Source organism: Ptychodera flava, chromosome 14, assembly GCF_041260155.1.
Source record: "Ptychodera flava strain L36383 chromosome 14, AS_Pfla_20210202, whole genome shotgun sequence".
NCBI lineage: Eukaryota > Metazoa > Hemichordata > Enteropneusta > Ptychoderidae > Ptychodera > Ptychodera flava.
Window position 1 is genome coordinate 18,641,986 of NC_091941.1, and position 21,842 is coordinate 18,663,827.

At 37.7% G+C, this 21,842-nt stretch overlaps 1 protein-coding gene across 1 annotated transcript in view; it reads right to left on the reverse strand.

Moving 5' to 3' along the window:
* LOC139149626 (prenylcysteine oxidase 1-like) overlaps positions 1-14,317 on the reverse strand; it is a 34,738-nt gene extending 20,421 nt beyond the window's left edge. Inside the window, exon 1 of the mRNA XM_070721461.1 lies at positions 14,071-14,317. Within this exon, the coding sequence (XP_070577562.1) occupies positions 14,071-14,299 (229 nt within the window). The 5' untranslated portion in view covers positions 14,300-14,317. The remainder of the gene's footprint in view (positions 1-14,070) is intronic.
* Positions 14,318-21,842: the final 7,525 nt, after the last annotated feature.

Genomic DNA, 21,842 nt, shown 5'->3' on the forward strand with positions numbered 1-21,842 from the left:
CCACCTTGCGGCCATATTGGATCGTATCGCAAAATAAATCGATGTGCATCTGTAGGTCATAGTGCTATGCCTTTGTGCCAAGTTTGAACAGAATCGGTTCAAGGATGTCTGAGTTATGATTCAAAGACATGAAAAATCGCAAACAAAATGGCCGCCTCACGCCCATATTGGATTGTATCGCAATATAATTCGACATGCATATGTAGGCCATAGTGTTATGCCTTTGTGCCAAGTTTGAACAGAATCGGTTCAAGGATGTTTGAGTTATGGTTCAAAGACATGAAAAATCGCAAACAAAATGGCCGCCTCACGCCCATATTGGATTGTATCGCAATATAATTCGACATGCATATGTAGGCCATAGTGTTATGCCTTTGTGCCAAGTTTGAACAGAATCGGTTCAAGGATGTTTGAGTTATGGTTCAAAGACATGAAAAATCGCAAAAATATGGCCACCTTGCGGCCATATTGAATCGTATCGCAAAATAAATCGATGTGCATCTGTAGGTCATAATGCTATGCCTTTGTGCCAAGTTTGAACAGAATCGGTTCAAGGATGTTTGAGTTATGGTTCAAAGACATGAAAAATCGCAAAAATATGGCCACCTTGCGGCCATATTGGATCGTATCGCAAAATAAATCGATGTGCATCTGTAGGTCATAGTGCTATGCCTTTGTGCCAAGTTTGAACAGAATCGGTTCAAGGATGTTTGAGTTATGGTTCAAAGACATGAAAAATCGCAAACAAAATGGCCGCCTCACGCCCATATTGGATTGTATCGCAATATAATTCGACATGCATATGTAGGCCATAGTGTTATGCCTTTGTGCCAAGTTTGAACAGAATCGGTTCAAGGATGTTTGAGTTATGGTTCAAAGACATGAAAAATCGCAAAAATATGGCCACCTTGCGGCCATATTGAATCGTATCGCAAAATAAATCGATGTGCATCTGTAGGTCATAGTGCTATGCCTTTGTGCAAAGTTTGAACAGAATCGGTTCAAGGATGTTTGAGTTATGGTTCAAAGACATGAAAAATCGCAAAAATATGGCCACCTTGCGGCCATATTGGATCGTATCGCAAAATAAATCGATGTGCATCTGTAGGTCATAATGCTATGCCTTTGTGCCAAGTTTGAACAGAATCGGTTCAAGGATGTTTGAGTTATGGTTCAAAGACATGAAAAATCGCAAACAAAATGGCCGCCTCACGCCCATATTGGATCGTATCGCAATATAATTCGACATGCATATGTAGGCCATAGTGTTATGCCTTTGTGCCAAGTTTGAACAGAATCGGTTCAAGGATGTTTGAGTTATGGTTCAAAGACATGAAAAATCGCAAACAAAATGGCCGCCTCACGCCCATATTGGATTGTATCGCAATATAATTCGACATGCATATGTAGGCCATAGTGTTATGCCTTTGTGCCAAGTTTGAACAGAATCGGTTCAAGGATGTTTGAGTTATGGTTCAAAGACATGAAAAATCGCAAACAAAATGGCCGCCTCACGCCCATATTGGATTGTATCGCAATATAATTCAACATGCATATGTAGGCCATAGTGTTATGCCTTTGTGCCAAGTTTGAACAGAATCGGTTCAAGGATGTTTGAGTTATGGTTCAAAGACATGAAAAATCGCAAAAATATGGCCACCTTGAGGCCATATTGGATCGTATCGCAAAATAAATCGATGTGCATCTGTAGGTCATAGTGCTATGCCTTTGTGCCAAGTTTGAACAGAATCGGTTCAAGGATGTTTGAGTTATGGTTCAAAGACATGAAAAATCGCAAACAAAATGGCCGCCTCACGCCCATATTGGATTGTATCGCAATATAATTCAACATACATATGTAGGCCATAGTGTTATGCCTTTGTGCCAAGTTTGAACAAAATCGGTTCAAGGATGTTTGAGTTATGGTTCAAAGACATGAAAAATCGCAAACAAAATGGCCGCCTCACGCCCATATTGGATTGTATCGCAATATAATTCGACATGCATATGTAGGCCATAGTGTTATGCCTTTGTGCCAAGTTTGAACAGAATCGGTTCAAGGATGTTTGAGTTATGGTTCAAAGACATGAAAAATCACAAAAATATGGCAACCTTGCGGCCATATTGGATCGTATCGCAAAATAAATCGATGTGCATCTGTAGGTCATAGTGCTATGCCTTTGTGCCAAGTTTGAACAGAATCGGTTCAAGGATGTTTGAGTTATGGTTCAAAGACATGAAAAATCGCAAACAAAATGGCCGCCTCACGCCCATATTGGATTGTATCACAATATAATTCGACATGCATATGTAGGCCATAGTGTTATGCCTTTGTGCCAAGTTTGAACAGAATCGGTTCAAGGATGTTTGAGTTATGGTTCAAAGACACGAAAAATCGCAAACAAAATGGCCGCCTCACGCCCATATTGGATTGTATCGCAATATAATTCGACATGCATATGTAGGCCATAGTGTTATGCCTTTGTGCCAAGTTTGAACAGAATCGGTTCAAGGATGTTTGAGTTATGGTTCAAAGACATGAAAAATCGCAAAAATATGGCCACCTTGCGGCCATATTGAATCGTATCGCAAAATAAATCGATGTGCATCTGTAGGTCATAATGCTATGCTTTGTGCAAAGTTTGAACAGAATCGGTTCAAGGATGTTTGAGTTATGGTTCAAAGACATGAAAAATCGCAAACAAAATGGCCGCCTCACGCCCATATTGGATTGTATCGCAATATAATTCGACATGCATATGTAGGCCATAGTGTTATGCCTTTGTGCCAAGTTTGAACAGAATCGGTTCAAGGATGTTTGAGTTATGGTTCAAAGACATGAAAAATCGCAAACAAAATGGCCGCCTCACGCCCATATTGGATTGTATCGCAATATAATTCGACATGCATATGTAGGCCATAGTGTTATGCCTTTGTGCCAAGTTTGAACAGAATCGGTTCAAGGATGTTTGAGTTATGGTTCAAAGACATGAAAAATCGCAAAATATGGCCACCTTGCGGCCATATTGGATCGTATCGCAAAATAAATCGATGTGCATCTGTAGGTCATAGTGCTATGCCTTTGTGCCAAGTTTGAACAGAATCGGTTCAAGGATGTTTGAGTTATGGTTCAAAGACATGAAAAATCGCAAAAATATGGCCACCTTGCGGCCATATTGAATCGTATCGCAAAATAAATCGATGTGCATCTGTAGGTCATAATGCTATGCCTTTGTGCCAAGTTTGAACAGAATCGGTTCAAGGATGTTTGAGTTATGGTTCAAAGACATGAAAAATCGCAAACAAAATGGCCGCCTCACGCCCATATTGGATTGTATCGCAATATAATTCGACATGCATATGTAGGCCATAGTGTTATGCCTTTGTGTCAAGTTTGAACAGAATCGGTTCAAGGATGTTTGAGTTATGGTTCAAAGACATGAAAAATCGCAAACAAAATGGCCGCCTCACGCCCATATTGGATTGTATCGCAATATAATTTGACATGCATATGTAGGCCATAGTGTTATGCCTTTGTGCCAAGTTTGAACAGAATCGGTTCAAGGATGTTTGAGTTATGGTTCAAAGACATGAAAAATCGCAAACAAAATGGCCGCCTCACGCCCATATTGGATTGTATCGCAATATAATTCAACATGCATATGTAGGCCATAGTGTTATGCCTTTGTGCCAAGTTTGAACAGAATCGGTTCAAGGATGTTTGAGTTATGGTTCAAAGACATGAAAAATCGCAAAAATATGGCCACCTTGCGGCCATATTGGATTGTATTGCAAAATAAATCGATGTGCATCTGTAGGTCATAGTGCTATGCCTTTGTGCCAAGTTTGAACAAAATCGGTTCAAGGATGTTTGAGTTATGGTTCAAAGACATGAAAAATCGCAAACAAAATGGCCGCCTCACGCCAATATTGGATTGTATCGCAATATAATTCGACATGCATATGTAGGCCATAGTGTTATGCCTTTGTGCCAAGTTTGAACAGAATCGGTTCAAGGATGTCTGAGTTATGGTTCAAAGACATGAAAAATCGCAAACAAAATGGCCGCCTCACGCCCATATTGGATTGTATCGCAATATAATTCGACATGCATATGTAGGCCATAGTGCTATGCCTTTGTGCCAAGTTTGAACAGAATCTGTTCAAGGATGTTTGAGTTATGGTTCAAAGACATGAAAAATCGCAAAAATATGGCCACCTTGCGGCCATATTGAATCGTATCGCAAAATAAATCGATGTGCATCTGTAGGTCATAGTGCTATGCCTTTGTGCCAAGTTTGAACAAAATCGGTTCAAGGATGTTTGAGTTATGGTTCAAAGACATGAAAAATCGCAAACAAAATGGCCGCCTCACGCCCATATTGGATTGTATCACAATATAATTCGACATGCATATGTAGGCCATAGTGTTATGCCTTTGTGCCAAGTTTGAACAGAATCGGTTCAAGGATGTTTGAGTTATGGTTCAAAGACATGAAAAATCGCAAACAAAATGGCCGCCTCACGCCCATATTGGATTGTATCGCAATATAATTCAACATGCATATGTAGGCCATAGTGTTATGCCTTTGTGCCAAGTTTGAACAGAATCGGTTCAAGGATGTTTGAGTTATGGTTCAAAGACATGAAAAATCGCAAAAATATGGCCACCTTGAGGCCATATTGAATCGTATCGCAAAATAAATCGATGTGCATCTGTAGGTCATAATGCTATGCCTTTGTGCCAAGTTTGAACAGAATCGGTTCAAGGATGTTTGAGTTATGGTTCAAAGACATGAAAAATCGCAAACAAAATGGCCGCCTCACGCCCATATTGGATTGTATCGCAATATAATTCGACATGCATATGTAGGTCATAGTGTTATGTATGAGGGCCCGTTCTGGTCAAATTATGTTTTATTAATTTTAGTATGTTAGAATTAATTTTATGTAGATTGGAATTAATTTACTAGCACCTCGAATTAATTGTATCTTTCTTTTAGTTAATTTTTATATGCTTTAATTAATATTGTGTAGTCTTACCGAATTAATTCATGTGTTCCAATTAATTATTTCTGCTTATCTTTGCTGTAATTATTTTATGTAGTCTAGAATTAATTTTGCTAACATTTCAAATTATTTATTTTATGTGCCGGAATTAATTTTATGTAGTCTAGATTTATATATTAATTCCTTCAATTAATTTTGGGTTCAAAATGTTTTCACGTGCTGCAAGTTGAATGTTTGCTAGAATTAATTCTACCAGTGTCTTGAATTAATTTTGTGTTCGGTCTAAGTAATTATGTGTGTGTACGCTCGAATTAATTGTGTGTTTGTGCGAATTAATTATATGTGTTCGCTCGAATTAATTTTATGTGTTTGCTCGAATTAATTATATGTGTTTGCTCGAATTATTTTCGGCCGATCCCACAGTCCTTTGCGCACACTTTCTTGAATCAATATGGCGGCTCCCGACCCGGAGTGGTATTAATGACAGGCGCGCGCTCGAACCGTGATCTGTAAAAATGGATATCAATAAACTGATCACAAAAACTTTTGTGGTGTCTCCGTCTGAGGGATCTTGTATGTGATTGCCCATAGAGCCAAGCCCAACCAATTTTGTGTTTTCACCCTTTCTATCGGGCTTTGCCAATCATCGTGTACTGTAGTGTAGTGCATTGTACTGTAAGCGTACGCAGCATTCAAGCAAAAATGAAATCTGCTGAACAGATATCTACGAATATGAAAACCAATAAAGAACTTAACAATGACCACCATGAAATGTCTCCAAGCTTGATTACTGTGAAATGTCCCTAGTTACAAATATAGCATTCGGCAGTTTCACCTCTATCTGTATATATATACAGATAGAAACAGAGAAACTGTCGCTATACACAAAGCCGGCCTGTTTTCTCCTCCGGTATAAAGGCCGGCTTCGCGTAGCGCGAGTTTTAAGCTTACGGTACACTGCACTACACTTCAGTACACGATGATTGGCAAAGCCCGATAGAAAGGGTGAACGTTCACGTCTGACGTAAACACAAAATTGGTCAGGCTTCGCTCTATGGGCAATCACATACACGATCCCTCAGACAGGAGACACTACAAAAGTTTTTGTGATCACTTTATTGTATTGATTTCCATTTTCACAGATCACGGTTCGAACACCTGGGGTCGGGAGCCGCCATATTGATTTTAGAAAGCGTGCGCAAAGGACTGTGGGATCGGCCGGAAAATAATTCGTGCAAACACATATAATTATTCGAGCAAACACATAAAATTAATTCGAGCGAACTCATAAAATTAATTTGCTCAAAGACATAATTAATTCGAGCGAACACACAATTATTTCGACCGAACACAAAATTAATTCAAGACACTAGTAGAAATTAATTCTAGCACACATTCAATTAATTGCAGCACGTGAAAACATTTTGAACCCAAATTAATTGAAGGAATTAATATATTAAATCTAGACTACATAAAATTAATTCCGCACATAAAAAACATAAATAATTTGAAATGTTAGCAAAATTAATTCTAGACTACATAAAATTAATTACAGCAAAGATAAGCAAAAATAATTAATTGGAACACATAAAATTAATTCGGTATGACTACACAAAATTAATTAAAGCATATAAAAATTAATTAAAAGAAAGATACAATTAATTCGAGGTGCTAGTAAATTAATTCCAGTCTACATAAAATTAATTCTAACATACTAAAATTTATAAAACATAATTTTGACCAGAACGGGCCCCCATAGTTATGCCTTTGTGCCAAGTTTGAACAAAATCGGTTCAAGGATGTTTGAGTTATGGTTCAAAGACATGAAAAATCACAAAAATATGGCCACCTTGCAGCCATATTGAATCGTATCGCAAAATAAATCGATGTGCATCTGTAGGTCATAGTGCTATGCCTTTGTGCCAAGTTTGAACAAAATTGGTTCAGCAGTGTCTGAGAAACGGCTGTGGACGGACGGACGGGACCCAATCTATAAGTCTCCGCCGCACTTCGTCTGCGGGGACTAAAAAGTTCAGTGACTAAGCAAGTGTTTGTAAGCTTCAATATTGAACGTAGATAATCATCTCATAGATAAAGGTATATTGTTTCGCACTACAATGTAAAACGTACTATTTTACTCAGTCTCAACACGTATCAATTTGGCATTTGTTATCAGCGATAACAAGAAATCATCGTTTAAGCTATATTTTATTCTGAACGTACGTCATCAGAACAACTCATAATTTGTTAATTTTTTAAACATTGGACCTTTAAGTTATAACATTTCAAGGGCCCATTCCTGAACATGCACTATTTTTTCGACCATCGATTGAAACTTACACAACATATTTCCTTCTATTACCTAATCATTAATATGTCTTTTGCGATAGAAGGGTTTGATAAGCCGAGTATTTGCTTATCGATCTATAGGAAAATCGATATCAAAATGTTTTCTTTTTACAGTTAAACTTGTGTAAATGGCCGACGCGTTATTTGAAAACGTGTGTATAGTGGCGTTTTGCTTTTGAAAGCAGCCCCTTTCAAACTAATAATTCCCTGACAATTACAAGTAGGAACTATCTTGAATCAGCTCTTAGTAGGTTTTTCCAACAATCTATAGTTTAAAGGGCTCGTATCTCAGTATTTGTCAGAGCATCGTTAGTTTGAATGGGGTGTTTCCTACGAATGACCTGTCAATGAAGCCTGTGAGAGATGGTCCCTTGACTGGCCAAAGTTCAGATTTTACTGTAATTCGATTCATTCGAAGGTATAGCTCCATGATTTTAGAGATGTCATAAACGCTTTGATAGCGCATTTATTTTTTTTTTAAATCGTTGTTCAAAATGCTTAAATGTCACTATGTTGTTTAACGATCATATGCTACAAGGCAACTGTTGAAATTACGATTTTCGTATGCATTTCTAAAAGAGCTGAGCTAGCAAAATCTGTTCATATATACCATTATTTACTCAAGAGTCTGATGTGAAGAAACTTCGAAAAAATAGTTTTTGCTACATTTGTCATAAAGCAAAGCGAAGCAATTTCATGATTAAAGCTCTATAAGCTGCATTTTTGGCATTATTTTCATGATTTTACTTCCAAACGTACATAGGTCCATATAAACACTGGTGGGTATGCATGTACGTATTTTCAACCGTGATTGTGACTCTATCTTGAAATTTGAACAACTAAAATATTAAACTAGTGCCGCACCCGTTTATTCAGCCTCCATGGCAAGTGTATACAAACTACGTTGTATGCATTGCCAAGAGGTGACAATGGATGCAAATGCAGTTGATATGGCTTGATGGAGATGATTAAAAGGATGAGAGACAAAACTGGGACATTTGATTGTGGGAAATTTAATACTAAAAGTGACAGCTCATTGGGCTTTAAACTTGCGGATTGAGAAGCTCTGTCAACATTCTTGAAAATTTGATTGCACTTCTCCGAGGCTGAAATCACTTTTCTGTCGCAACAATAAACCTACGCGCGGAGATATGTTTTTTATTTGGCTTGAAAGCTGTCACTTTCTAAGGTCAAATCAGTCCGAATGTGTACTCGAATAATTGATAACATTTGTCGAGTACATTTAACTCTTAAAAGCTGGTGTTACCAAAATCTACGAAAACAAATACGGTGGTCTTTACCTATCTAAATTTCCTTGGCAAAGTCTGATTGCAGTTATCATTTCGTTGGGTCTTTTTTGGCATTGATAGAAACCTATAGAACAGTTTTATAATACGACAAACGTTGCTTTGTGTTATGATAGACATGAAAGGACATTGCTTTTGATTTACTCGTCTTTAGTTGTGCAATGTTGTTTTTCAAATTACACGTTGCTGTAGTATACACAAATTTTGGCCTTCATTGGCAATGTTGTGGCTATTACACAACTTTCACCTCTTTCTCCGATGATGGTTGTTCTTTGCAATGAGAAAGTGGGTTCTTTTAAAGTTGCGTGACCAATGAACCGCGGCCTACTTACAGCGAAAACGGAGTCAGCGAGGACACTCTCTTGTGCCGAGCGACAAAATAAACGCAGCCACTGACTTTTTTTACAGACAAGACACACAGACGATGTGGCAATATCATGAAATCTTTTCTATGAAAAGGTGTGCTAGCGTTACCAGACTTACTTTTTTGAACGTGTTGATTTCGTCATGGATGTGTAAGACAAATATATCCATGTCTTGAACAAAAAAATTGAAAAAATCTAAATTTCAATATTATCGATGATTTTATCCAACTCACAAACTGAAGCAAGGGTTTTCCGTCTTTAGCTGACGCTAAAAGCGGATAGCGTCAATGGAAAAACACACTACGGACCCGACCCTAGTACGGATAGTCGCTGGGAGGGTAGAGGTGTCGGTCAAATAGTCGACGGTGTGCTCGCTGTCGTCGGAATTTCGTCTGGACGTTTGTAATAGACGTACGGTGATGAAGGTGGCATCGAATAATATAGATAAGGTGTATAATACTGGCATTTCGATGGCAGCAATCTATATTGAGCCACTTGATGCGATGTTTGTTCGGTTGATGCTTTCCCCGTTTCGCTGAAGCTACCACCTCGATTGAAGTTTGCGTAGATGCAGACGCAGGAAACGTGATACCGCGCCGTTCAAGCTCTTTCTGTACACAATTTACCGTATTTTTGGTTTTATTCTCAACTCGCCATGAAGAACATTTTGTAACAATAAGAATACAAATTGAATCTTTTGTTTGATTTGTGGGATTTATTGAATAGGCGGTGTGCCTTCGATGACGTTAGTTTGGTGTTCTGTCTGAAAAAACGTCTGTGGCTGCGTTTATTTGTTGCCCGACACAACAGAGAGTCACGCTGACTCCGTTTTCGCTGTATATCTCATGCTAATATTGTCAATGATGGTGTAAAATGATTATTTCGCTCGCATGCAAAATGAAAATTTGGTAATCTTTAGACTGAAACATCGATATGTTACAGCTTGTTGTTCTGTAGTTTTTTGACTATGGTCACTTTTCATTATATTGACTTTACTGCAGTGTAACAATCCCTCTTTACCAAAAGCGTTAAACTCTGCCGCAAGCAACATTTTAACTATTGCACACCACGGAGTTCGTCGATTTTAATAATTCTTTAATTCATGCAGTAAATGAATGTTCCACTACATGGAACAGTCCCTTTCAAACTAAGATTTCTGTAACAAATACTGAGAAAGAAACTGCTATGAACTATATACAGTTGGAAAGCCTAGATATTTGGCAACTAAGTTACGACCATTTTGTTGTCATCACGTGACAGCAATTATGTTCGGGTGTTTAACAAAAAGTGCGTCTTAGATTTCTGTTTATATCTGTTTTTGTTTTAAAGTTTACACAGAGAGTATTTTAACAGCTAAATATAAATACTCCGTCATAAAAATTGATTTAAGGCCCGCATAAAAATCTGAGACACCTTTTCAAGCATATAATACCTTTCCATCATGTAAATTTCAGTGAGAAATCTTACAGTGTTGACACAGGAAATAGTGAAAACTTATTTTTGGCAGCGTATTTAAAGTGACAGTAGCTATAACTTTTGGAAATAATTTGACTATTTTTGTTAAACATCACGTCCTTTTCACATACATAAATCACACTGAATAATAGAGAATCACCTTCTAACTGACTCCGTGCACAACGTGTGTCAATTTCTTGTGATGAAGAATGTAGTCAAAATGAATTTTTGAACGGACTGAAATTCAACAATGTTGACAAACGAAATTCAATGCAGTCTACTTAGTGTGCTTGGCTATAATTATATCCTCTCTAATCGACATTTAGTGTGGTTTCAATATCTTGTGAATATTGTTGAGGGTAGCACACTGTAGATCACTTTTTTAGTATGACATAAGCTTTCGGAGACAACAGTCTCCTTCATCAGATGTACTTGCAGAATGGACAAAGAAGCAAAAGGCCAAATGCATCGTGGGTAATGGACAATGCCTAAAGGAGGTGTCAATGTGAAACAAAGAGTTTGAGCAAAGGTGTAAAAACACTGTTGAATGAGGACAATGGTTGGAACAACTGGGGCAAAATACAGCCAACATAGTTATTTGTAATGTGTTAAAAATCCGTAATCTCGATTGAGTCCTTCTTTGACACAGTCGAAATATTGTATGATTTTGAGTTCTTCAGTCTCTCTGCGGATGGTGCTTTTACTACGAATCTTTCTAAGTACAGCCACACGGAAATCATTGATAGAATGTCCGGCCAGGTTAAAGTGTTCGGCAACAGGTTTATATGTTTTGTTGCTCTGTATATCGAACTTGTGATTGTTTTGATGCGTTTCCGCAGTGGCTGTCCCGTTTGGCCAATGTATACAGCGGAAGGACATCTTATACAGGTGATAGCATAGATGACGTTACTGGAGTCACAGTTATATGATCCTTTGATTGTGAAATTCTTCTGATTGGGTCCGACTACAGTGGTGGCGGTATTGATGAGAGGGCACAGTTTGCATCTTACTTTATTACAGGGTTTTGTTCCATGGGATTGGATGGTCATAGGAAGTTTACTGGTGACAATGCGTTGTTTGAGGTTAGGAGGCTGCCTATACGCTACATCGGTTTTTCCGGGAAGACTTCTCGGAGTAGTGTGTCCTCTCGTATGATTGGGTGGAGTTCATTGACTATTTTGTTCAGTTTCTTCAGTTGTGTACTGTAAGTTACAACCAGTGGGATTCTGTTTAAGTCTTTCTTCTGCCTGTATTGGAGGAGGTCGTTGCGATCGATATTGCTGGCCCGGTTGATCTGTTCATCAACTGCAATAGGATTATAATTTAGGGCGACAAATGTTTGGCGAAGCTGACCAAGTTGTTCGTCACGGTCGCAATTCTCAGAGCAGATTTTGCAGTAACGTATTGCCTGGCTATATATAATTGAACGGAAGACATGTCTGGGGTGGAGCTTGCTGGTCGAAGATAGCTGTGGTTTCAATAGAATCTGACTTGGTTTCCGTCACGATATCGGCGAAAAGTATGGTCAAAAGTTACAGCTACTGTGGCTTTAATTAAATTTCCTGTCGCGATCCCTGTGTAAACAATGACAAAGAAATTAGTCCAGTAGGTTTTCAAATATATAGGCTTTCCAACAGTATACAGTTTATAGTGGTTTCTTTCTCAGTATTTATTTGAGAATTCTTAGTTCGATTGGGACTTTTTCTTGTACTAGAACCTTGGTTCCAAGATTCACTGTAGCAATTACGTTTGCTGCTAGTTGGAGATGGCAAATGGCGTAGCAAGAACAACATAAAATGACTGTTCGTATTTCCAGATAGTTCTCACATTTATGTAGCGTTTCAAGTCGTCAGATACCAGTATTTCTTCGGGGAATCACAGTTACTTATACTGCGATGCCACGATGCCTATTAAAATGCACATCACCAAGTTAGGGTCTATCATACTACCCATGCTGTTACTTATTAAGTAACATGTACACATGTACCTTGTGTTGAAAGTGTTTCAACAGGATCATAAACCGATGACTCTCGCTTTAATTGTTCTAAGCAATTGTTTTCCTTCGTAAGATAATACCGATCACAATACTGTAGTTATCTGAAGTTCTATTGCTACAAATTTGATGTTTTACCATTACAAAGGACTATGTAAGGTTGACAGTAAAGTTGACAGTTCATATTATTTTAATCAAATAAACTTTCAAAGTGCATTAAGCTTGTATTATATAATATATATATATATATATATATATATATATATATATATATATATATATATATATAATCGTATATCAATCTATCTATCTATCTGTCTATCTATCTATCTACCTATCTATCTATCTATCTACCTATCTATCTGTCTCTGTATGTACGTATGTATGTATGTATGTATGTATGTATGTATGTATGTATGTATGTATGTATGTATGTATGTATGTATGTATGTATGTTAATTATTATTAATAATAATTTATTGAACTCTTTGATATACATTTATGCATTATTTTTGTAAATTTATTAAAAATTGCCTCATAACCAATAAAACACAAATAATTCAGTGAATTTGAGAATCGTAATCCGAAATTAATGCTAGATCATGCTTTCGTACCTGTCAACGTCAAAAGTACAAAACGAAGACCCGCGATATCTCCGGTATTTAAGGGCCACATTTCGTCAGTACTGGTTTAACTTGTGTAGAATAGTGGGTGGAAGTCGATTCCGTGCCAAAAACAAAATTTGGATGTATATTTTTGGAGTAGTTTACAAATAACCTACTAATTTTGGGCATTTTTCAGGTCCAAATGTACAAAACGAAGACCCTGTTATATCTCTCGTAATAATCGTCCATTTTTAGTTGGGATTGATTCAATTAGTGAAGGAGGGAGTTATTCATCCACAACTTTATCAAAAATGACCATATGAAACATTGAAACCTAAAATAATTGCGTTTATTTGAGAATCGCAATCCAAAACCAATACTAGCGATTTGCCGTATCTGTCAAAGTCAAAAGTACAAATTAAAGACCTGTGATATCTCCGGTATTTAAGGGCCATATTTCGCCGTATTGGCTTAATTTCACTTTAACTTCGTGTATTGTGTTTGAAATGTTAGCGGCCATTGTTATATCATCAAGTCGCACAGCCGAGTGTTCAGTTTGACTCCGATGCGATAGTAATTTGGCGTGTATTATGTCTGAAACAGCGTAATTACTGCGTACTAAATACTATAACGTTCGACCCGTCCTTGCCGGTTAGAGTGTATTGTCCCTTTAATCTAAATTCAGGGGTCTTCGGTCTTCGATCTTCGGTCTTTGGTCTTCGATCTTCGGTCTTCGTTTTGTACACCCACGTAGGCCTACAAGTTCAATCACCACATTGCGCAGCACTAGTACACAGTAGCATTTGCCATGATTTGTTTTTATTTCTACTGCATGATAAAGCGGCCATCGGCGTGTACCGAACCACACGGGACCTTGGACCGCTAAAACGCTAAAATGTAAGCAAAGCATATAAACAAAATCAACGCACCCATGTACGCAGAAATATGTTTAATAGGACAGTTAATCTCCATGCTTTCTGACTTACCTATACGTGAGTCTGTCTCCAGTATAATGGCGCTGGCGTTGGGTACCATTTTCTTTAAATAGTACGCACACGATGTCCCGCCGATGCCAGATCCTACAATGACCACTGTTGGGTTACTGAGAGAAGAAGTACTAGTTGCATCGACCGTTAGTTTACAAAGTACATTTTGCATCGTAATGCAGAAAAAAAGCAGTGAAATCCATAACAAAAACATTCTGGTTGGGAGCATTGCGGTTGTCCTCGAAAAAATCCCTGAACCCGGAAGCTCGTACATATTGCGTGAATAGTATTACTCTGCACAAAGGTCATTCCGCCGTATATACGCTCTGTGACACACCTGAAATCACCATAGTTATCGGAGTCTTTATGCATTCGCTAGAAATTGTTTACCTTTAATGCACTAATAAATCAACGTGTTGGAAAATCTGTCACGTTCCGTCTTGTTTCATCTACAGGCGCTTGTTACTTGGACGGGGCGACAGCCCCTGTACTGTGGCCGACTGAAAAAAAATGATCATGAAGATATAAGACCACACCTGCACCCTCAGAAACTGTTTTCATTCTCAATAGAGGTGCAAGTTATTCAATTATAGGAGCTCTGAAAAAATAAGATTTCGATTGCGATTCCTCCAGCCCTCTCTAACCGTTATTTGTGAACGCAGCCTTACACGTTTAATGGCTATTGCTATTGTTGACAAATTGATTCTTTTCTGCACTTGAATTTAATTTTAAACAATAGCAATGCTGTCAGTACAAATATAAAATGTGTTACAATAAGCTAAGGGACAACACAGATTATAGGGGAAAGAAGGTCGATGATTTTTTTGGGGGTGGGTCGCAAGCGCAACTTTTCACCCAAGCAATTTTGAGGGTAATAAAATTTCATGCATGCCTTGGAGGAGGGTCACCATTTTTGGGCAACTGTTAGAAACTAAGATGTAGAGCTTCGTCCATACATTTCAAATCATTTCTACACGGGAGTTTATTGGGCAAAATATTAACAATCCGATAGGCACATTTATCATGCACATAACTTACGATATAAAATGGCAGAACATATAGTCAAAACTGCTGGTCCTAAAACTATCCTTCTTTCGTATAGTTTTTCTGAGTGTTGGTTTAACCAGGGAATAGGGAATGAAGACATGTTTTTATCCCATTTCAACAGCGCTGCAGAGACATAGATACGCAAAATTGACATGACCCTATTAGTAATTATAGTAGGCGTTCAACATACTCCTTATCTAAAACTTCACTATGCACGGAAAGTTGTTTTTCGCATCCCAATGAAACCCATCTTCAAAACTGGACGGACGTCAGTCTGCATATCAGCCTATACACTAAATATTTAAAAGGGGAGATACAGCGGTTGTGCAAGAGAACGAAGGGTGTGTTCCTATGCAATGCAACAATTGAGGATGAATTTCGCTTTTTGATGGTATGTCATGTGTACAATAAGCTTAGAAAAAGTATATCCCTTAATTCTACCACTACCAAAATGAATACAAATAAATTAAAAATTACACGTAATGTCGGTAAATTTCTATTTTATACTTTCAAATCATGAAGTGGTGCTCACTCTATAACATAGCACATCTTTGACTGTAAATGTATTTTTCTTCTGACTGAAAGCATGCAGGCCGATGTCCTTTAGTGCAAAATAATTATTATTATTATTATTATTATTATTATTATTAATAATATTATTATTATAAACAATTTTCCCGTACAAACCTTAGCTTTATCAGTACTTGTATATGTGTCTGATACTTTATGTGAAATGTACGTTGCTTGAAGAGGGAGGTTAAAAGTGCATGTGAGTACAGGAAATATGATCCTTGGATTTCATCGAAAATGTTGATTCACTATACGTGTACATGGTAGTCTATGAGATAAATATAAGCAATGCTTTCAAATATAAAACTTGCAATATTTGTACATTTACAGACATTGGATAATTTATATAAATGTGCTTGATTAGAACATAGACCCTAAAAAGAGGGTCTTTAAGTAGAATAGGATGGTTAAAAGTGCATATCTGTACAAGAAATTTGATTTTTGAATTTCACCAAAAATATTGAGCCACTATGCATGGGATTCCATGAGAAACCATGAATAAGTTTTCCAAATATCAAACTTGGAATATCTGTACATTACTAGACATTTGGATGCTTGTTAAGAATAGGGTTATTACAAGTGCGTATGTGTACAAGAAATTTTGTTTTGGAATTTCACCGAAAATCATACATGGTTGATCTACTATACATGGTAGTCGATGAGAAAACTTTGAACAATTTCTTTCCGTTATAAAACAAGTAATATCTGTGCCCTAATAGCCGTTGGTTAATTGATACAGATGTACATGATTAAAATAGGGTGGTATAAGTGCATATGTGTGTAAGAAATTTGATTTTGGAGTTGATACACTATACATGACAGTATTGTTGTGAAGTTTCTTTACACAACTCATTCAGACTTTACATCCGTTATAAACTTAGCAATGTAAAATGTGACCGTTCCTTCTAAGGCAAGTTTGTAAAATACAGCCATTCTATGATTTAGTTTGTACCATTCGCTGGTTTTGTTTTCAGCAAACACACGTACATCAATACAACTCTCAACTTTCAAAACTGCTAGTACATGTACTAGCATTTTTCACATCATATCTGCTTTATATACCGATTGTATACAAAAATGATCTATTAGGTACATGTACTACTGGTCAGATGGGGTCAAGGAAATGGCACAGCATTTTGCTGCATGCTTATTTAGACGACCTATCTAAAAATCCTACTCCATTATACGGTCGTTTCATCTTCATCACAAAGTTAACAATCTCACGATAGTATTGTGTTGATGACCTAGTTACTTTGCCTTCTTAGCCCAGTGAATATTAGTCAACATCTGCCACCTTTTACGCTTTTTGTTCGTACGACCTCAATAAGTCTTTGCTTTTCCATGTGGTTGTGTCCCAGGTTACGATAAATGGATAAAATTTTGATTCACGCTGGCGGGTAAGTAGTTTTCTGATATTGGGACAACTGCCAGCAAATGTTAGAGAACGCTCTGGGTAGAATGGCAAATGAGTAGAATGGCAAATGAATCTTCGAGCTTGCATGATGTTACAAGGTTGATACTTTGCATAAACTTTACTATGAATTCGATGAGAAAAAACGGTAGTGTTCTATAGTGTTCTGCTCCGTGTTTTCTACATTTGTTGGTATCTTATTGCGTTAGTTTAATTTAATATTCCCTAATAAACTCTGTAACATCACTGCGGGGCCTGCTGAGAGCAATTTCAATAGCAATTGACAATGTAAGGTTTATTTACAAGTTACCTTCAACTGAAACTATGCGAGGGAAGCGTCCGTATCCGCCGCCATTGTGAGTGTCATTCAACCCATGAGCACTCACGCGAAAACCAGCCTTGCAAACAAAAGAACATCGCGATGTAACAGTCTGTAATTAACATTATTTCTAACCACCGCTCAGCTATTTACTATCTAAGATGAACATTTTCTATCCTGTAAATATTTTTCTTTTTCACTCTTCAGAATTGATATATATTTAATAATTTTCTCTTGTTGCACTCTCCGCAGAACGTCGACTTTCGAGGTTCGATATCGCGATGCTCTTTTGTTTGCATGGCTGGTTTTCCCCCGAGTGCTCATGGGTTGAATGAGATTAACAATGGCGGCGGATGCGAACGCTTCCCTCACATTTAGAGAGAAAAGTGGGCTCTGCGTAAGTTTACAAGCGCGGCTGAGCACATCGTTTACCTAGGCGAGGTGGATGTGCTCGAAAACGAAGATTAATGTAAGTTTTGGATTCTAAATCGGCTGTTTTTGGCGGAGAAACTTATTTCCGAGGCGCTACCAGCGGTTTTGTCTTTGGCAGTCAGCAGGGCTGTGGTAGGAGGCCTTATAACGCCGGTAACACACAGCCCTGACACGCAGAGCTACAGCTATAAGGGCCATCAAGCGGACGAAACACTCGTGAAAGATGAGCCAGAGAGAAACGAACTGTAGGGAGAAGATAATTTTCAACGCCACATTCTCTGCCATGTTGACAATCAGTCATCCAGTTCTGCAAGCTTGTAAATCCCTATTTAGGTAAAAAGAATTTTACTCTTTCTCACTAAACGCCCCTATCTTGTAAATTATTGAATGCTTGGCCTATCGAGAAAAAATTCCTACTGTTGCCTGTGATATCGTGCAAAATCATACTGACACTTTGATTGTCACGGAACCTAGTTTAACGCAGTGGCTGGTGCAGTGAAAGCTCGTTTTACTTTAACACTTGAAGGGTATATAATATTCATTAATTTCAATGACTACATCGTAGAGGAGGTGGTATTGCTATCATCGCTAAATCGAGCCTAAAAATCACAGTTCACAAAACAGCTGTTTTCAGAACATTTGAATTAGTTGAGGCAACAGCAGGTTTGCCTGCAGCGGGGATACGTCTCACTTGTTTGTCGCTCTCCAATGTCGGATTTTCTCTCTGATTTTTCACCTTTGATGGAAGACGTCATCCTTTCAAAGGGTCATTTGATTATTGCCGGTAACTTCAATTTCCACGTTGATAACACAAATGATCATGATGAACAAAACTTTACAGACCTCAAATCATTCCGACTGCCTAGGCATGTCAAATTCCGACTCACGAATAGGGAGACACTCTCGATCTAATTATTACCAGGATGTATTTCTGATAATCGAACGACTGACGATTGGAAAGTTCTAAAAGAATAAAACAGCTTGAGTTACGTACAATAATGTTTGGCTTTAAGTAGTTTCTAAGTTTATAATAGAGTCGCTTCGACATCTAAAGAATGGCCATTGTGACAATCAGGGTCGTAACGCATTTCGTAAATGATCAATGATCAAAAGTTGAGGGACTTTGATTTTGTAATGTCTTAAAGCTAGGCGGTGGCACTACATGTGGAAGGTAAAACACGGGGGAACTTTTTGTGCCAGGAGTGTAATTTTAGTGTGGCCAGTGAATAAAAATACAAAAGCATTAGCCGATATGACAGCACGAATTGTGGTCTGAGAAAATATCTGTGCCAAGTAAGATAATGGTGATTCCAATAATTTGTAGTTTGACTTTGTTAAATAAGCCAGTTCAAGATTTGATCTAAAGTAATGAAACCTTGCAAATGTCAGATTAATCATAACAGAATGGTCACGTTTGTGCGAATTTGTGAGAATCGTAACCTTGCAATGGCGCAAATCAACGTTTTCAGAATGCTACAATGTGCCAGAGAATCAAAATCTTACTGCATTGTTTGTTTTTTTCGTGTTTCAATGTCGTTCCTGTCTAGGCACCGGGTCATTATCAATATTTTACTTTGACAAGTTGCTCATAGATTATACGATACAGACTTTCAGACTGGAGACTGAGGTGAGCCGCGTGCAATGTTGATCATGTAGCTGCTTCTCAGGACCACTCTCGATTCCCCATAGTCGATACAGAACGTTTGGTAGTGCTGTATCAGATTTCTTTCACGTATACAAAAGTGTCCTAAACGGTTTGAATACGTTTGCGTAGGCAGAGATAACGCAAATGGAAAAAACTGAAAGTAATCTGTGTTTGATTAGGTGGAGTAGGTACTCTAAGCGGCAGCAAGCATGAAAAGATGCGAACTATTTTTCTGAGATAGAACTAATTTCGATTAAATGAGGTACAGGTATTGGCAACGAGGTTCTTGCTATAACGGGTCTACACGGTAGCGGATGTACTGGTACTGGTACTCAAACCCTGCTATTATCACAAATAAGTTCGATTACTATATTCGACAGAAATAGAACGCATGCCATCCACGAATGATTAGAACTTTTTAATTACTTTAAGTAATTATGGCTTGCAGATTGATACATCCTATGCAAATTTGCATATATCCCTATTTAAGAAAGTGGTCGAGACTCGTCAATAACTCCCACCTTTTACAGGACTTTGTTACCACTAGCACCAGAGGACCAATAGAAGCTATCTGGTGAGTACCCGACCAAGTTTGAAACTTTATCTTGAAATAGTAACCATATTGGTCATATATGTCTAGAACTTATTAATGAAATGTGTAATAGACATCAAATCAGGTCCAATAATCGTTTCATTCAAGGTAAACTATGAAATTTACCAGGTCCAAGGACATATAGATGATGACAAATTTAAAGGCAATGGGGCCATCTTGAACCACGAAATAGTGGTGGTACCAGGTGTCCGGAATGGGTAAGCGTACCCTGCCAGCTAGCCGCACCCGTCAAGATTGACCAAAAGCGACAAATTCATTGTTATTTGGTGAATTCACCAAATTACTTTTGTGAGTCAAAATTTGGTATGCTGTCACTCATCATTTGAGAAACAGACAGGTCATATTTGGATACAACATCTCTGTATCTACCGTAGAACTTCTTAAATGATTTCACTAATCTACTTTCTGAGAATCCTTGCCTCACTAACTTTTGAGCTAATAGGCTGTGTCTAACTCGAAAGTCTTCATATGAATGGCATGCTCTACTGTATCTGAGGAGTTGTGAAATATACACACCATAAGCTGGAGATGATGGTATATGCTCGACAAAAAGGGAAAGTTTATGATTTCAAAATTGAAATCGTCTCTTTTGTCATACAGCTTAGTATATAGAGTATTATGTCTAATTTCAAACAATACATCTAGGTATGATGCCGAGTCCACACTTTCAGTTGTTTCTTTTATTTCTAAATCATCTGGGTAGATGTGGTGTAGATAATTGGATATACCAGGATTGTTTAAACTGATGAGATCATCAATATATCTGTGGGTGTTGTTAAATCGCTTGGCAATCCTTTTACACCAGATTTCTGAAGTGATTGCATGAACTCTGCTTCATACGAATACAAAAATAAGTCTGCAAGAAGTGGGGCGCAGTTTGTGCCCATGGGAATGCCTATGGTTTGCCTGAATGTCATGCCAGCAAACTTGATAAATATGTTGTCAATTAGGAAATATAGCATTTGAATCACCTCAACATCACTGTATTTGAGTTTGGCATCACTGTTGTTGGTGAAATAGCCTAAGTTGCGCTTGATGGCAATGTATTCATACCTACGACTACCATTCTTGTAAAAGAAGGCTTTCTTCACGAGAGATGATAGCCTGTCTTTAAGTTTGTTATGTGGGATGGTTGTGTACAACGTTGAAAAATCAAATGTGTGGATTGAATTGTACATGTTTTTGTTATTTTGTAAAATATGTAACAATTCTTTGGAGTTCTTTAATATCCACATTTGATTGACCCCACTAGTTTCATAAATTTTGTCACAATACCGTACCAAACCAGATTTAATGGTTGATAAAATGATGGTTAAAAGTTGTGACAAGCGTTTTGTTGTACACTTACTGGAACCAGCTATGAAACGTTGTTTAATGAAATGTGTAAGTAATTATGGTGTGCGGATTGATACATCTTATGCAAATGTGCATATATCCCTATGTGACAAAGTGGTCGTGTTCGTTAATAACTCCCAATCTTTAATGTGGGCTTTGCTAGCACCAGTGACAAATAGAAGCTATCTGGTCAGTACTCGACCAAGTTTGCAGCTTAACTTGAAACATTGAGTCATATGAGTCTGAGACTAACAGCGTACGTGTTTACCTAACTAATTTAAATTTTGTAAATGGGCCCCGCTCGACTTGCGAACCAGCTATATTTTTCTGGCTCCACATTACCACTGAAATGTAAATTTTGTATTTGCCTGTTATGACTTGTGAAGTGTACTACTACTTT